At 46.2% G+C, this 17,665-nt stretch overlaps 1 protein-coding gene across 3 annotated transcripts in view; it reads right to left on the bottom strand.

The window, feature by feature from the left end:
* Window positions 1–17,665, bottom strand: part of LOC110501401 (annexin A2-A) — a 29,280-nt gene continuing 11,615 nt past the window's right edge. The window contains exons 2-14 of one of the 3 annotated variants that reach the window (XM_090214679.1): window positions 7,543–7,684; window positions 6,210–6,267; window positions 5,913–6,006; window positions 5,105–5,199; window positions 4,800–4,913; window positions 4,466–4,556; window positions 4,198–4,277; window positions 3,605–3,664; window positions 3,269–3,362; window positions 1,578–1,673; window positions 1,364–1,422; window positions 677–799; window positions 1–349 (exon numbers count right to left, since the gene is read on the bottom strand). In XM_090214679.1, the coding sequence (XP_090070805.1) occupies window positions 290–349; window positions 677–799; window positions 1,364–1,422; window positions 1,578–1,673; window positions 3,269–3,362; window positions 3,605–3,664; window positions 4,198–4,277; window positions 4,466–4,556; window positions 4,800–4,913; window positions 5,105–5,199; window positions 5,913–6,006; window positions 6,210–6,257 (1,014 nt within the window). In that variant the 5' untranslated portion in view covers window positions 6,258–6,267; window positions 7,543–7,684 and the 3' untranslated portion in view covers window positions 1–289. Of the gene's footprint in view, window positions 350–676; window positions 800–1,363; window positions 1,423–1,577; window positions 1,674–3,268; window positions 3,363–3,604; window positions 3,665–4,197; window positions 4,278–4,465; window positions 4,557–4,799; window positions 4,914–5,104; window positions 5,200–5,912; window positions 6,007–6,209; window positions 6,585–6,804; window positions 6,881–7,542; window positions 7,685–17,665 lie in introns of those variants that run through there. The other 2 variants (XM_090214690.1, XM_090214700.1) reach the window with 2 other exon arrangements.

Raw genomic sequence — 17,665 nt, 5'->3', positions numbered from 1 at the left:
TTTGCCAAAGTAACTTTATTACCAGTTAGGTTTGTTACAGGAAAACAGTGGGTTCAATATCTTCATCTAATGAAATACTTCAGTAGAATGATGCTATTAATATCCAGATGATAACATCCAATAGTATGAGTAAACCTCTTAATGTAGGAAGTTGTAGTTCAGTGGCTACCAAACTAATACCTGGACATTGTAGTCCAGTGGGGGTTGTAGTCTAGTAAGCAACCTTCCCAGCAGTGGACATAACGACCAGTATGCCGAAGGCTTGTAGGTAATGAAGTCCAGATGATGTTTAGTCGTCTCCTCCACACAGAGACAGCATGGCCTTCTGGTAATCCCCTTTAGTGTGCTCCTGGAGAGGAGAGAGATACAGGGTCAGGTTAGGGACTGGCGGGGGGGGCATCAGGATTATAGGCCTAACAGACATGCGGAAAATCAATGGCACTTTCTCAAAACCCATTGGAGGAGAAGGTCAGAGGGGAGAGACCTCTGGCTTTTCTCCTCCAATGGGTTTGTAGAAGGAGAAAGAGGACGTGAGGTGTATGCAACTGAGATCTTCCCATAGAGATATGAGGAGGTGGTAGAGTAGGGTGGTGTTACTGACAGATTGTCTGGAATAGAGACTGTTAGTGTGGGGAGGTGCTAGGGTGTAGAGGTATATTATTGTAGCGTTACTCACAGAGATGGTCTGGAACAGAGACTTGCCGGTCTGACTCTTGAACTCGGTTCTGATCTTCATGAGGTCGACTTCACAACGAGACACCATGATCCTCGTCACCACCTTCTCCTTCGCACTTTTACCCTGCAGATTAGAAATATACTGATTATCAACCTGCAGATTCTAAATATACATCATATTATCACCACCTTCTCCATAGCCCCTTTACTCTGCACAGAGGAGAGACAGTAAACAGGCTAGTAGGAGTACCAGTACTCTGCACAGAGGAGAGACAGTACACAGGCTAGTAGTAGTACCAGTACTCTGCACAGTACACAGGCTAGTAGTAGGAGTACCAGTACTCTGCACTGTAAACAGGCTAGTAGTAGGAGTACCAGTACTCTGCACAGAGGAGAGACAGTAAACAGGCTAGTAGTAGGAGTACCAGTACTCTGCACTGTAAACAGGATAGTAGTAGGAGTACCAGCACTCTGCACAGTAAACAGGCTAGTAGTAGGAGCACCAGTACTCTGCACAGTAAACAGGCTAGTAGGAGTACCAGTACTCTGCACTGTAAACAATCTGAATGTCTCAACACTACATGGTGTAAACTGACTGCAGTATTCCTTGTACTGTTTACATCTTTTGCAAGTCCCCCAAATTAAAACTAGTCAAAGAACCAGGAATTGATACGATTAATTCATTTACCTTCATGGCCTCTGCAAGTCTGCTGGCGAAGTACAGAGGTTTGTTCTCAAAACACTCCACTGTAACAGAGAGACAGAGGAACGCAGAACCTGCTCATTAGTAAGGAACTCCTCACCTGGCTGTCCAGGTCTTAATTGAAAGGGAAACTAAACCCGTAGACACTTGGCACTCCGTAGAATGAGTTTGACCACCCTGGTTTAAAGTAATGACTTACCGAGTGTCAGGAAGGACTTCTCCAGGTCTCCTTTCACCTCCTTCCTGATGCTCTCCTGCATGTCATAGGGACTGTAGCTCTTATACCTGTCAAACACTGGAGCAGACAACACACATTCAGACTGTCTTTTACCTGTCAAACACCTCGGGGCGACAGGGATCCTTTAACATCCACAGAGACCGAAAATTAATATCAGCTCATGTAGCTGGTATATGCTTATAGTCTCTGTTAGTCAGGTATGTCCCGTCTGTCTGGTATACCGTCATCAATAAAATACATTACTGTGTAGCAGTATTCATCGACCTGGCCAAGGCTTGCGACTCCATCAATCACCACATTCTTATCGGCAGTCTCAACAGCCTTGGTTTCTCAAATGACTGCCTCGCCTGATTTACCAACTACTTCTCTGATGAAGTTCAGTGTGTCAAATCGGAGGGCCTGTTGTCCGGGCCTCTGGCAGTCTCTATGGGGGCACCACAGGGTTCAATTCTCTGCTGCTGATTCTCTGATCCACCTCTACACAGACAACACCATTCATACATCTGGCTCTTCTTTGGACACCGTTAACTAACCTCCAAATGAGCTTCAATGCCATGCAACACTCCATCCGTGGCCTCCAACTGCTCTTAAACAGTAGTAAAGCCAAATGCATGCTTTTCATCCGTTCGCTACCCGCCCGCCCGACGAGCATCACTACCCTGGACGGTTCTGACCTAAAATATGTGGACAACTACAAATACCTAGGTGTCTGGTTAGACTAAACTCTCCTTCCAAACTCACATTAAGCATCTCCAATCCAAAATTTAAATTGGCTTCCTATTTCGCAACAAAGCATCCTTCACTCACGCCGCCAAACATACCCTGGTAAAACTGACCATCCTACCAATCCTTGACTTCGGCGATGTCATTTACAAAATAGCTATCACAGTGCCATCCGTTTAGTCACCAAAGCCCCTTATACCACCCATCACTGCGACCTGTATGCTCTCGTCGGCTGGCCATCGCTACATATTCGTCGCCAAACCCACTGGCTACAGGTCATCTATAAGTCTCTGCTAGGTAAAGCTCCGCCTTATCTCAGCTCACGATAACACCCACCCAGAGCACGTGCTCCAGCAGGTATGTCTCACAAAGCCAACACCTCCTTTGGCTGCCTTTCCTTCCAGTTCTCTGCTGCCAGTGACTGGAACGAATTGCAAAAATCACTGAAGCTAGAGACTTACATCTCCCTCACTAACTTTAAACATCAGCTATCTGAACAACGAACCGATCGCTGCAGCTGTACATAGTACATCTGTAAATAGCCCATCCAACTACCTACCTCAACCCCATATTGTTTTTGTTTACTTTTCTGCTCTTTTGCACACCAGTATCACTACTTGTACATTATCATCTGCTCATCTATCACTCCAGTGTTAATCTGCATAATTGTGATTACTTCGCTATTTTAGTGCCTTACCTCCTCACGCCATTTGCACACACTGTATATAGACTTTATTGTGTTACTTACTGTATGTTTGTTTATTCCATGTGTAACTCTGTGTTGTTGTTTGTGTCGAACTGCTTTGCTTTATCTTGGCCAGGTCGCAGTTATAAATGAGAACTTGTTCAACTGGCCTAACCTGGTTAAATAAAGGCGAAATAAAATAAATACTAAATTAATATGTGGTCTCTGTTAGTCTGTCAGGTACCTTTCTGCAGGTGGGGAACACTCCTCTCTGACATGATGGAGATCCAGGTGGCCACATCGGTTCCTTTCCTCTTCACTCCAGCATCATACAGGGCCTGAATACCATATTACACATTACTAGAACCTTAAACATACAGGCCCTGAATAACATATTATATAACACATAACTATTTCATGGCCTTAAACATACAGGGCCTGTATGGTATCACTAGACACCATCATAAAACTCTATTGTAGTGAACCTTACTCAGCTTTCAAACTGGGATTATTCATGTATAGATCTGGTTGATGTATCCATGGTGACAGATTACTAGACAGGACAATATATTGTTCTTACTCTGGCATCTTCATCGATCTTCTCATAGTCCACCACACTGGAGGGTTCTGCCCTCTTGGCCTGTCAACAGATAAGATTAGAACAGGATCAAAGATCAACTCAATAACAGACTAATTACTGCAGTCGTACCTGCACCAGGGATAGTTGGGGTTAGTTCGGGTCAGGGATGGGGTTAGCTCGGGTCTGGGATGGGGTTAGTTCGGGTCAGGGATGGGGTTAGTTCGGGTCAGGGATGGAATGCAAGGTTTTTATCCACCGGCCCAGTCAACTAATTTCTTCTAGACCTGGTCCAAAACCTGTGTCATGTGACATTGTAAAAGACAGTTTCTCTAGCCAGCAGGTTACTACAGCACATTTTCTACTAGCCTGGGTCGTACCTGCACCAGGGCTACTTAGGGTCGTACCTGCACCAGGGCGACTTAGGGCCGTACCTGCACCAGGGCGACTTAGGGCCGTACCTGCACCAGGGCGACTTAGGGCCGTACCTGCACCAGGGCGACTTAGGGCCGTACCTGCACCAGGGCGACTTAGGGCCGTACCTGCACCAGGGCGACTTAGGGCCGTACCTGCACCAGGGCTACTTAGGGTCGTACCTGCACCAGGGCCAGCAGCAGCTTGGCGAAGTCTCCCGAGGTGTCTCCAGCCACATCCTTCTCCAGATCCTTCTTGAACACTGAGGAGATCGATCAGAGACATTCATACTACAAATGACAACATGATACATCCAGCCACAAGCCTAAAACTCCGTGGTCTAATGATGTAATGTTGTACTAGGTAGATAGACCTCCTGCTGACGGAAGCTTTTAGACACAGAAAGAGAATTTTAACATCTTATAAATTTAGCTCTGTGGATTCACTCACGTTCCTTGTAGACCGTCTTAATCTCAGCCAGTTCTGAGGAGCTGCGAGAACAGACAATCTCTATCAGCACCTCCTCGTCCGTTCCTAGACCCTGCAGATACACAGGCGTGTTGCATTACCATAACATTGTACTATAAGGTTAGGATTATATTGTAAATGTCGGGTTAATCTCCAGTGACCTTTAACCCTCCTAACTGCACTGTAGACATACCACCAGGAGAAGGCAGTAGAGACCACTACACAGCTATCAGATTATAATAGAGTTAGTTACTGTAGACATACTACCAGGAGAGGGCAGTAGAGGTTTGGTTGATTGAAAGACACTGCCCAGTACCTTAATGGATCCTTTGATCTCGGAGGCATCATACTGAGTTGTACTCTTCATCAGACCTAAGATCACAGTCTCCAACGACCCAGATAGAGCCCCCTTCAGGGCAGTCACCAGATCCTACAGGAGAGAAACACAGAGCATGTTACTTAGATACAGGCCACGTTACAGTCAGAGTAACATAACAGATGCGACAACCCTCACAGGTGTCATGACAGTTCGCGTGACATAAGATCATCAGTGAAGGGTCATCTTATTGATTGAGCCAGTTGACCCTAGTTTATCTGATTGGTTGAGTTGTCCTCCTGTACCTTCTTGGCTCTCCTCTCATAAGCGAAAGCGATCTCTCTCCTCTGGCTGTAGGTCCTCTTGGTCAGAACATTGATGATGGTCGCTTCATCCACGCCTGAGGTGACATCCCAGATAAACATAACATTCAGGAATAAGTGGACATTGTTCTATGTAACTAGACATTGTTCAATGAATTAAACTGATCAGTAAATCTGAATGACGAGGAACTCTTTAGTGGTTAGGCATTAATGATAGTGAACTGGCTATCCATTATACCAGTCTGGAGAGGGATGACTGGTAACTGGTTGTATCTGCCAGTCTAGCGGGAACTAGCTTGTCTGGATGCAACTCTGTCTGCCACTAGCTGGTATGAGGCTGCTGCTACTACTACTACTGAGGAATTGCCTTGGGAACAGTCCCAGTTCAGACAGGAAGCTGACTCACAAATACCACAGACTGTTGCCACATGGATACCTTTTACCCAGCCAGAGCCTAGCCCAGCCAGAGCCTAGCCCTAGCCCAGCCAGAGCCTAACCCAGCCCAGCCAGAGCCTAACCCAGCCAGAGCCTAACCCAGCCCATCCAGAGCCTAGCCCAGCCCATCCAGAGCCTAGCCCAGCCCAGCCAGAGCCTAACCCAGCCAGAGCCTAACCCAGCCCATCCAGGGCCTAACCCAGCCAGAGCCTAACGCAGCCCATCCAGGGCCTAACCCAGCCCATCCAGAACCTAGCCCAGCCCAGCCAGAACCTAGCCCAGCCAGAGCCTAACCCAGCTTCTAGCCCAGGCAGAACAAAGACGTATTATTCTTCAACTTATATGTCTCTCTTACCCTTCGTCTTGATAGCAGTCTCTATTCTGGCAGCATCTTTGTCTGGATCGAAGTCAATCGCAGGAACAACAGTTGGGTATTTGGACTCACAGGACTGTAATATATAATAGTTTATATTAATATAGTTTAATATTAGGGACAACAGTCAAGTATTTGGGCTCACAGAAGATTCAGAAAACAATAGAGTATTGGTCACTGTACAGTAGTGGAATACTAGTACAAATAGCAGTAGTAGCAGGAGGAGTACTGTAGTTGAATTTTCTACTGGAGTTTAACACCAACATTAATACTACTTACCCCCACATTAAGAGACAGTTGTCCTAGAAACTCAGATACCAGCGCCATGTTGACTGTCCTGTAGAGGGGGGGAGGGGGTGAGAAGTGTTTTAGAGACAGTTCTCCTGCTGAGAACCGTGTAGTTCAATGTCCTGATCACCGTCACTGGGAGTTGGGTAACTCAGACCATCCAGAGATCGTATTGGTTCTCAGGTGATGATTTACATTCTTCTAACTGCAGCGTCTCTCTGAACTAATCATCTCTGTCGATATCTAAGGCACCAAGTCCTCTGTTTATCAAAATGACTAACTAGATATAATAGTTGACATGTCCAGCCTAGACACACCCTGATGAAACACTAGTTAGCACAGAGAACTAACCTTTACTACAACAACCTGGGGTGGCAGGGTAGCCTAGTGGTTAGAGCGTTGGACTAGTAACCGGAAGGTTGCGAGTTCAAACCCCCGAGCTGACATGGTACAAATCTGTCGTTCTGCCCCTGAACAGGCAGTTAACCCACTGTTCCCAGGCCGTCATTGAAAATAAGAATTTGTTCTTAACTGACTTGCCTGGTTAAATAAAGGTAAAAATAAAATAAAAATAAAAAAAAAAAACCTAAACGCTAATGACTTCTACACCCCAACTACTACATCTTAACCCCTACATCCTACCCCCTAACCCCTACTTCCACACCCTAACCCCTACACCCTAACCCCTACTTCCACACCCTAACCCCTACATCCTAACCCCTACTTCCACACCCTACACCCTAACCCCTACATCCTACACCCTAACCCCTACTTCCACACCCTACACCCTAACCCCTACATCCTACACCCTAACCCCTACTTCCACACCCTACACCCTAACCCTTACACCCTAACCCCTACATCCTACACCCTAACCCCTACACCCTTACTACCCCACCCTAACCCTTACTACCCCACCCTAACCCCTACACCCTAACCCTTACTACCACACCCTAACCCCTACTACCACACCCTAACCCATTTGGCAGACAACCAGCAGACACACCCTGGAGCTAGCAGCAGAGCCCTCTGTCTCAGAGAGGTAGTACAGTTGAATCACTCACTGCCTTCTCAGGACTGTTTATACAGAGGAAAGACTGCATTCTGAACATGCATATATTCTACTGGACATGAAGATAATAGAAACCGATACAAAACAATGCATGACAACACTGTGAATCTAACTTGGGTTTTAGTCCCCTACAAGCAAAAAAAAAAATCACAGAGCTAGTTTTGGGATGATAGAAATCCTTCCAACAGCTAGATGAAGCCAATTGTTCGATACATTTATAGTAATGAATGTAAAAAGGAATTGTCAGTTTACCTGCCTGTGCTGAAGAGAGCTGTGGTGCTGTAGAATAGTCCTGGCTATGTGGCCTGGAATGGGTGTGGTGCTTAAATACCACAGGGAGGTTCTACATGTAGCTGTAGAACCTATAATACCGCTCTCTCCTTAGTCTCCACCCCTGAGTCAGACCCACAACACAAACACATTTGTACTAGAGATATACACATCTTAAGGTAGAACAGACAGCATTTTAACTACTTTATATGAAACAGACTAATCATAATATCAGTCAAAAATAGCAAATTCCCAGTTTATGTTACAAAATCAACTTTATAGGAAGTAAAAAAAAAAGAAGTTATATTTCACTCAAAAATAGAGTAAGGCATTGCTGGTAGAATAGATGGATGCAGTTCAATGCATGGTTAATATAATTCACCAATACATTTCTTAGCAGTCCAAATATTGCTGTTAGGTTGTAAATCACAGCTGGCCTGGTACAATTTGCTGCCTCCATTCGGGATGCACTGTTTAAATTAACTCAATATTTTGGACAAAAACGGACCAAAGTAACGAAGGTTGGGAATGTCAATACAATTAAACTAACAAGGGAAATGATCGCAAGTCATCCATAGCATGGCTGACAGGCTAGTTTATGTATTTATTTAGCAAGCTGAAAGCACGGAGCCTAACGTTAACGAGCTAACCGCTGGGAGGATGTCATTGGACGACTTTCCGTCCATATCGGTTTCCGGTGGCTACAACTACAGATGCAGGTGCCATTTGGTTAGCAAACTAGCTATGTTGATCTTGAATATATGTCTTAGTTGTTAATTAAATGTATTTTGTATCGATTAAATGAGAGGGCAGGCAAGTCCCCATTCAGATGTCAAAACGTGGGTTAGCACCGATGAGATACACCGATGAGATAGATGAGACACGGTATTACCGACGTTATGTATTGGCCTTTGAGAGGCGTTGAACCCACCGGTCCTCAGCACTCCCTAGTAGGAGCAGTCCTCATATTAATGAATGGAATTCCATTTCAAGTTATTGTTTCAAGGACCAAATCACATGTATTTCATTATTTTCTTGTTGTAGTGGGCTCAGTAACATTAGTACTCTACAAAAAAATACTTCCATTTAAAAGTATGTATTAACGTGTCTAATAGAATAAAGGTGTCAAAAACACAGTCCAGTTCAAAGTGAACGATGGCAGGCCCTACTGTCTGGAAACAGTCCTGTTCATAGTGAATGATGACAGGCCCTACTGTCTGGAGACAGTCCAGTTCAAAGTGAATGATGGCAGGCCCTACTGTCTGGAGACAGTCCTGTTCAAAGTGAATGATGGCAGGCCCTACTGCCTGGAAACAGTCCAGTTCATAGTGAATGATGACAGGCCCTACTGTCTGGAAACACACAGTCCAGTTCAAAGTGAATGATGGCAGGCCCTACTGTCTGGAAACACACAGTCCAGTTCAAAGTGAATGATGGCAGGCCCTACTGTCTGGAAACACACAGTCCAGTTCAAAGTGAATGATGGCAGGCCCTACTGTCTGGAAACAGTCCAGTTCAAAGTGAATGATGGCAGGCCCTACTGTCTGGAAACACACAGTCCAGTTCAAAGTGAATGATGGCAGGCCCTACTGTCTGGAAACACACAGTCCAGTTCAAAGTGAATGATGGCAGGCCCTACTGTCTGGAAACAGTCCAGTTCAAAGTGAATGATGGCAGGCTTGTGTGGCAAATGGCTTATTTGCACATAGGCCTACTATAGCTCTGATTGGCTATGGCGCACCGGTCTGTGTCTACTGTAGTAGAGTCTGGTCCAGAGGTGCGTTCAGTTTGCGTGAACATTTGCTATGTTGCGGAACTGTTTGTACTGAATGACACGTTTCCCCCCCCTCAAATGATTAAACAGACTTCGAGGTATTTTAACTCCCGTTTGGTGGGCGTGGCAAGGTGTGGCTTGAGGTAATGAGTGACGTATTTAAAGGGAAGTGGCCATGCTGACAGCGTCCCCACAACCCAACCCTGGTCATTCAGTATAGCACCGCTTCCGTTCGATTGAACGTCCCAGAACGTAAAAACGTAGCTGGACAAGACAGACACTGTTTTTAACTTTTTTTTTAGGTTTTATATACTGCAGTTTCTATGAAATGTCCAAACACACGGCCACTTTCCCACTCTATATTGCTATAGAATCATCCCCCCAAATTCTATTAAAGTATGAAAACGATCATATGTAAGATGTCACTTCTCAGAAAATGTATTCTTCTTCCTGGGGGTGTGTATGATTTCATGTGGCTAAAACGCTGTCAGTTCCACTTTAAAGTCATATGCTATTGAGCTCCTCTAAAGCATGACAAAATGTCACATTCAATAGTTTTATTTTTCTGTATTTTCATTGCAAATTATACATCATTCAAAATGTGCCAGAATATAAAGAGGGTTAAAAGAACACCAACCAAACTCAATTTAACTCATTAAGTAAATAACTCAGAAGTGCTTAAACATTTATGGTTCTATGGTTCTGTAGAAGGTTATAGGTGGTTCTAAGGATTGTTCTGCTGGATGGACCGTTGGATCTGCCTCCTCATCCACGTGTCTCATCAATTATCTCTTTGTACTTCTTCTAAAGGCTAACCCCACCTTCCCCAGAGTTGGTCCCGCCTTCCCTGGGCCTCCAGCCCTGCCCTTCCCTGGGCCTCCAGCCCTGCCCTTCCCTGCTTGGGAGGAGAGAAGAGAGGTGCTAGCGGGACCAACTGGACTGGCCAGTACTGAGAGGAGGTAGGGGGGTTAGGACTAGGGCTGAGAGGTGGAGGGGGTTAGGGCTGAGAGATGGAGGGGGTTAGGGCTGGAAGGTGGAGGAGGTTAGGGCTGGGAGATAGAGGGGGTTAAGACTAGGGCTGAGAGGTGGAGGGGTTAGGGCTGAGTGGTGGAGGGGGTTAGGGCTGAGAGATGGAGGGGGTTAGGGCTGAGAGGTGGAGGGAGTTAGGGCTGAGAGATGGAGGGGGTTAGGGCTAGGGCTGAGAGGTGAAGGGGTTAGGGCGGAGTGGTGGTGGGGGTTAGGGCTGGAAGGTGGAGGAGGTTAGGGCTGAGAGATGGAGGGGGTTAGGGCTGAGAGGTGGAAGGGGTTAGGGCTGAGTGGTGGAGGGGGTTAGGGCTGGAAGGTGGAGGAGATTAGGGCTGAGAGATGGAGGGGGTTAGGGCTGAGAGGTGGAGGGGGTTAGGGCTGAGAGGTGGAGGGGTTTAGGGCTGGGAGGTGGAGGGGGTTAGGGCTGAGAGGTGGAGGGGGGTTAGCGCAGGGAGGTAGAGGGGGTTAAGACTAGGGCTGAGAGGTGGAGGAGTTAGGGCTGAGTGGTGGAGGGAGTTAGGGCTGAGAGATGGAGGGGGTTAGGGCTGAGAGGTGGAGCGGGTTAGGACTGAGAGGTGTAGGGGGTTATGACTAGGGCTGAGAGGTGGAGGGGGTTAGGGCTGAGAGGTGGAGGGGGTTAGGGCTGGGAGGTAGAGGGGGTTAAGACTAGGGCTGAGAGGTGGAGGGGGTTAGGGCTGAGAGGTGGAGGGGATTAGGGCTGGGAGGTAGAGGGGGTTAAGACTAGGGTTGAGAGGTGGAGGGGGTTAGGGCTGAGTGGTGGAGGGGGTTAGGGCTGAGAGGTGGAGGGGTTTAGGGCTGGGAGGTGGAGGGGGTTAGGGCTGAGAGGTGGAGGGGGGTTAGCGCAGGGAGGTAGAGGGGGTTAAGACTAGGGCTGAGAGGTGGAGGAGTTAGGGCTGAGTGGTGGAGGGAGTTAGGGCTGAGAGATGGAGGGGGTTAGGGCTGAGAGGTGGAGCGGGTTAGGACTGAGAGGTGTAGGGGGTTATGACTAGGGCTGAGAGGTGGAGGGGGTTAGGGCTGAGAGGTGGAGGGGGTTAGGGCTGGGAGGTAGAGGGGGTTAAGACTAGGGCTGAGAGGTGGAGGGGGTTAGGGCTGAGAGGTGGAGGGGATTAGGGCTGGGAGGTAGAGGGGGTTAAGACTAGGGTTGAGAGGTGGAGGGGGTTAGGGCTGAGTGGTGGAGGGGGTTAGGGCTGAGAGGTGGAGGGGGTTAGGGCTGAGAGGTGGAGGGGGTTAGCGCAGGGAGGTAGAGGGGGTTAAGACTAGGGCTGAGAGGTGGAGGGGTTAGGGCTGAGTGGTGGAGGGGGTTAGGGCTGAGAGATGGAGGGGGTTAGGACTGAGAGGTGTAGGGGGTTATGACTAGGGCTGAGAGGTGAGGGGGTTAGGACTAGGGCTGAGAGATGGAGGGGGTTAGGGCTGAGAGGTGGATGGGGTTAGGGCTGAGAGGTGGAGGGGGTTAGGACTGAGAGATGGAAGGGGTTAGGGCTGAGAGGTGGAGGGGGTTAGGGCTGAGAGGCAGAGGGGATTAGGGCTGAGGTGGAGGGGGTTAGGGCTGGGAGGTGGAGGGGGTTAGGGCTGGGAGGTGGAGGGGGTTAGGGCTGAGAGGTGGAGGGGGTTAGGACTGAGAGGTGTAGGGGGTTATGACTAGGGCTGAGAGGTGAGGGGGTTAGGACTAGGGCTGAGAGGTGGAGGGGGTTAGGGCTGAGAGGTGGAGGGGGTTAGGGCTGAGAGGTGGAGGGGGTTAGGGCTGAGAGGCAGAGGGGGTTAGGGCTGAGGTGGAGGGGGTTAGGGCTGAGAGGTAGAGGGGGTTAGGGCTGAGAGGTGGAGGGGGTTAGGGCTGAGAGGTGGAGGGGGTTAGGACTAGGGCTGAGAGGTGGAGGGAGTTAGGGCTGAGAGGTGGAGGGGGTTAGGATAAGGGCTGAGAGGTGGAGGGGGTTAGGGCTGAGAGGTAGAGGGGGTTAGGGTTGAAAGGTGGAGTGGGTTAGGACTGAGAGATGGAAGGGGTTAGGGCTGAGAGGTGGAGGGGGTTAGGGCTGAGAGGCAGAGGGGGTTAGGGCTGAGGTGGAGGGGGTTAGGGCTGGGAGGTGGAGGTGGAGGGGGTTATGACTAGGGCTGAGAGGTGGATGGGGTTAGGGCTGAGAGGTGGATGGGGTTAGGGCTGAGAGGTGGAGGGGGTTAGGGCTGAGAGGTGGAGGGGGTTAGGGCTTAGAGGTAGAGGGGGTTATGGTTAGGGCTGAGAGGTGGAGGGGGTTATAGGGCTGAGAGGTGGAGGGGGTTAGGACTATGGCTGAGAGGTGGACGGGGTTAGGGCTGAGAGGTGGAGGGGGTTAGGACTAGGGCTGAGAGGTGGAGGGGGTTAGGACTTGGTGATAAGGGAATGTATATGTTTAAAGTAATGACTAAAGAATTCCACCCTGAAACGTAATTAACTGTGTGAAATGTATTAGGATTATTAAACTATAATCCAATAATATATGTTAATATTTCCACAGCTACTTATTAATATTAATATTCCTACAGCTACTTATTAATATGAATATTTCCACAGCTACTTATTAATATGAATATTTCTACAGCTACTTATTAATATGAATATTTCTACAGCTACTTATCAATATGAATATTTCCACAGCTACTTATTAATATGAATATTTCTACAGCTACTTATTAATATGAATATTTCTACAGCTACTTATCAATATGAATATTTCTACAGCTACTTATCAATATGAATATTTCCACAGCTACTTATTAATATGAATATTTCTACAGTTAATATGAATATTTCTACAGCTACTTATCAATATTAATATTTCTACAGTCAATATGAATATTTATACAGCTACTTATCAATATTCATATTCTTACAGCTACTTATTATATGAATATTTCTTTAGCTAGTTTTTTTCTCTGTTGTCCCGGTTGTGTTGGTTGTGCTCTGGACAAAACACAGAGGTTAGAGTTAGGGTTGGAGATATTTTCTATTTGATTAGGATCCCCATTATCTGTTGCAAAAGCAGCAGCTACTCTTCCTGGGGTCCACACCAAACATGAAACATGACATAATACAGAACATTAACAGACAAGAACAGCTCAAAGACAGAACTAAATCAATTAAAAAATGGCGCGCATAGCCTACATATCAATACATACACACAGACTATCTAGGTCCAATAGGGGAGAGGCGTTGTGCCGTGATGTTTTGCTTTGTCTGTTTTTTGAAACCAGGTTTGCTGTTTATTTGAGCAATATGAGATGGAACGGTAGATCTCGTACAACGCTGTGTACTACTCCCTTCACAGAACAGCGCAAACTGGCTCTATAACCAGAATAGAAAGAGGAGTGGGAGGCCCCGGTGCCCAACTGAGCCAGACGACACGTACATTAGAGTGTCTAGTTTGAGAAACAGACGCCTCACAAGTCCTCAACTGGCAGCTTCATTAAATAGTACCCGCAAAACACCAGTCTCAACTTCTTCAACAGTGAAGAGGCGACTCCGGGATGCTGGCCTGGAAGGCAGAGTTGCAAAGAAAAAGCCATATCTCAGACTGGCCAATAAAAATAAAAGATAAAGATGGGCAAATGAACAGAAAGAAAAACAAGGACATTTCTAAGTGACCCCACATTTTTTAACGATAGTGCATGTTTTTTCAACATCAGGTTATGGTCAATAATATCAAAGGCTGCACTGAAATCTAACAGTACAGCTCCCGCAATCTTCTTATTATCAATTTCTTCCAACCAATCATCAGTCATTTGTGTCAGTGCAGTACATGTTGAGCGCCCTTCTCTATAAGCATGCTGAAAGTCTGCTGTTCATTTGTTTGCAGGGAAATAGCATTGTATTTGGTCAACACACTTTTTCCCAACAGTTTGATAGGTCTGCTGTTAGAACCAGTAAAGGCCGCTTTACCACTCTTGGGTAGCGGAATGACTTTGGCTTCCCTCCAGGCCTGAGGACAAAGACTTCCCTCTAGGCTCAGATAAAAGATATGACAGATAGGAGTGGCTATAGAGTCAACTACCATCCTCAGTAGCTTTCCTTCTTGTCAATGCCAGGAGGTTTATTGATCGATTATTGACCGATAACAGTAATTGTTCCACCTCTACAACACTAACTTTACAAAATTCAAACTTACAATTATTTTCTTTCATAATTAGTTTTTTTATGCAGGAATATGAGGCTCACTGATCGTTGTTTGCATTTCCTGCCTAAGTTTGCCCACTTTGCCAATTAAATAATCATCAAAATCATTGGTAACATCAAATGGTTTTGTGATGAATAAGCCATCTGTCTCGATGAAAGATGGAGTGGAATTTGTCTGTCTGCCCATAATTTAATTTAAGGTTTTTTATATCATAATCTGCACATCTATCACTCCAGTATTAATGCTAAATTGTAATTATTTTCACCTCTATGGCCTATTTATTACCTTCCTCCCTGCTCTTCTACATTTCCACACACTGTACATAGATTTTTCTATAGTGTTATTGACTGTGCGTTTGTTTGTGTGTAACTCTGTGTTGTTGTTTGTGTCACACTAGTTTGCTTTATCTTGGCCAGGTCGCAGAGAGAACATGCTTCCTACAAGGCTCTCCCCGCCCTCCCTTTGGCAAATCAGATCACGCCTCCATTCTGCTCCTCCCCCCTATAGGCAGAAACTTAAACAGGAAGCCCCCATGATAAGGAGTGTTAAAACGTTGATCTGACCAATCGAAATCTTCAAGATGTTTTCATCACGCAGACTTGGAAATATTCCAGGTCGCCTCTGGGAATAGTGTCAACATATACACTGACTGTGTGACTGGGTTCGTCAGGAAGTACATAGAGGATGTTGTTCCCACTGTGACGATTACAACTTATCCCAACCAGAAACTGTGGATAGATGGCACCATTTAACCACAGCAAGATAACTGGGGACATGGACGAGAACAAATAGTCTAGCCATGCCCTCCGTAAAGCAATCAAACACACTCCTTCCGGCCCAGACGGCATCCCAAGCCGTGTCCTCAGAACATGTGCAGACCAGCTGGCTGGAGTGTTTTATGGACATATTCAATCTCTCCTTATCGCAGTCTGTTGTTCCCACTTGCTTCAAAATGTCAACCATTGTTCTTGTACCAAAGCAAGCGAAGGTAACGGAACGAAAAGACTATCGCAACGTGGCACTCACTCCTGTCATCATGAAGTACTTTGAGAGGCTAGTTAAGGATCATATCACCTCCACCTTACCGAACAGATCCACAGACGATGCAATCACCATTGCACTGCACACTGCTGAATCCCACCTGGACAAGAGGAATACCTGTGTAAGAATGCTGTTCATTAACAACCCTGGGTCTGAACCCCTCCCTGTGCAACTGGGTCCTAGACCTTCTGGCTGCCGACCCCAGGTGGTGAAGGTAGGTAACAACACCGCCAACGCGGGGGTGCTCAGCCCGTTCCTGTATTCCCTATTCACCCATGACTGCGTGGCCACTCAGGTCTCAAACTCAATCAACAAGTTTGCTGACGACACAACAGTGGTAGGCCTGATTACCAACAACGACGTGACAGCCTACAGGGAGGAGGTGAGAGCCCTGGCAGAGTAGCAGCAGGACAGTAACCTCTCCCTCAATGTTAACAAAACAAAGGAGCTGGTCGTGGACTACATGAGATAGCAGAGAGAGCACGCCCCCATCCACATTAACAGGGAGCGGGTCAAAAGCATGGTGAAGAAGGCGCAAAAGCAGGCTGAAGAAATTTGGCTTGGCCCCTGAATATTTCTACAGCTACTTATCAATATTAATATTTCTACAGTCAATATGAATATTTATACAGCTACTTATCAATATTCATATTCTTACAGCTACTTATTATATGAATATTTCTTTAGCTAGTTTTTTTCTCTGTTGTCCCGGTTGTGTTGGTTGTGCTCTGGACAAAACACAGAGGTTAGAGTTAGGGTTGGAGATATTTTCTATTTGATTAGGATCCCCATTATCTGTTGCAAAAGCAGCAGCTACTCTTCCTGGGGTCCACACCAAACATGAAACATGACATAATACAGAACATTAACAGACAAGAACAGCTCAAAGACAGAACTAAATCAATTAAAAAATGGCGCGCATAGCCTACATATCAATACATACACACAGACTATCTAGGTCCAATAGGGGAGAGGCGTTGTGCCGTGATGTTTTGCTTTGTCTGTTTTTTGAAACCAGGTTTGCTGTTTATTTGAGCAATATGAGATGGAACGGTAGATCTCGTACAACGCTGTGTACTACTCCCTTCACAGAACAGCGCAAACTGGCTCTATAACCAGAATAGAAAGAGGAGTGGGAGGCCCCGGTGCCCAACTGAGCCAGACGACACGTACATTAGAGTGTCTAGTTTGAGAAACAGACGCCTCACAAGTCCTCAACTGGCAGCTTCATTAAATAGTACCCGCAAAACACCAGTCTCAACTTCTTCAACAGTGAAGAGGCGACTCCGGGATGCTGGCCTGGAAGGCAGAGTTGCAAAGAAAAAGCCATATCTCAGACTGGCCAATAAAAATAAAAGATAAAGATGGGCAAATGAACAGAAAGAAAAACAAGGACATTTCTAAGTGACCCCACATTTTTTAACGATAGTGCATGTTTTTTCAACATCAGGTTATGGTCAATAATATCAAAGGCTGCACTGAAATCTAACAGTACAGCTCCCGCAATCTTCTTATTATCAATTTCTTCCAACCAATCATCAGTCATTTGTGTCAGTGCAGTACATGTTGAGCGCCCTTCTCTATAAGCATGCTGAAAGTCTGCTGTTCATTTGTTTGCAGGGAAATAGCATTGTATTTGGTCAACACACTTTTTCCCAACAGTTTGATAGGTCTGCTGTTAGAACCAGTAAAGGCCGCTTTACCACTCTTGGGTAGCGGAATGACTTTGGCTTCCCTCCAGGCCTGAGGACAAAGACTTCCCTCTAGGCTCAGATAAAAGATATGACAGATAGGAGTGGCTATAGAGTCAACTACCATCCTCAGTAGCTTTCCTTCTTGTCAATGCCAGGAGGTTTATTGATCGATTATTGACCGATAACAGTAATTGTTCCACCTCTACAACACTAACTTTACAAAATTCAAACTTACAATTATTTTCTTTCATAATTAGTTTTTTTATGCAGGAATATGAGGCTCACTGATCGTTGTTTGCATTTCCTGCCTAAGTTTGCCCACTTTGCCAATTAAATAATCATCAAAATCATTGGTAACATCAAATGGTTTTGTGATGAATAAGCCATCTGTCTCGATGAAAGATGGA

The sequence above is a fragment of the Oncorhynchus mykiss genome, chromosome 2 (assembly GCF_057628025.1).
Source record: "Oncorhynchus mykiss isolate SJ-2025 chromosome 2, ASM5762802v1, whole genome shotgun sequence".
NCBI classification, from domain to species: Eukaryota; Metazoa; Chordata; class Actinopteri; order Salmoniformes; family Salmonidae; genus Oncorhynchus; species Oncorhynchus mykiss.
This window is presented reverse-complemented; position numbering and strand designations above follow the sequence as displayed.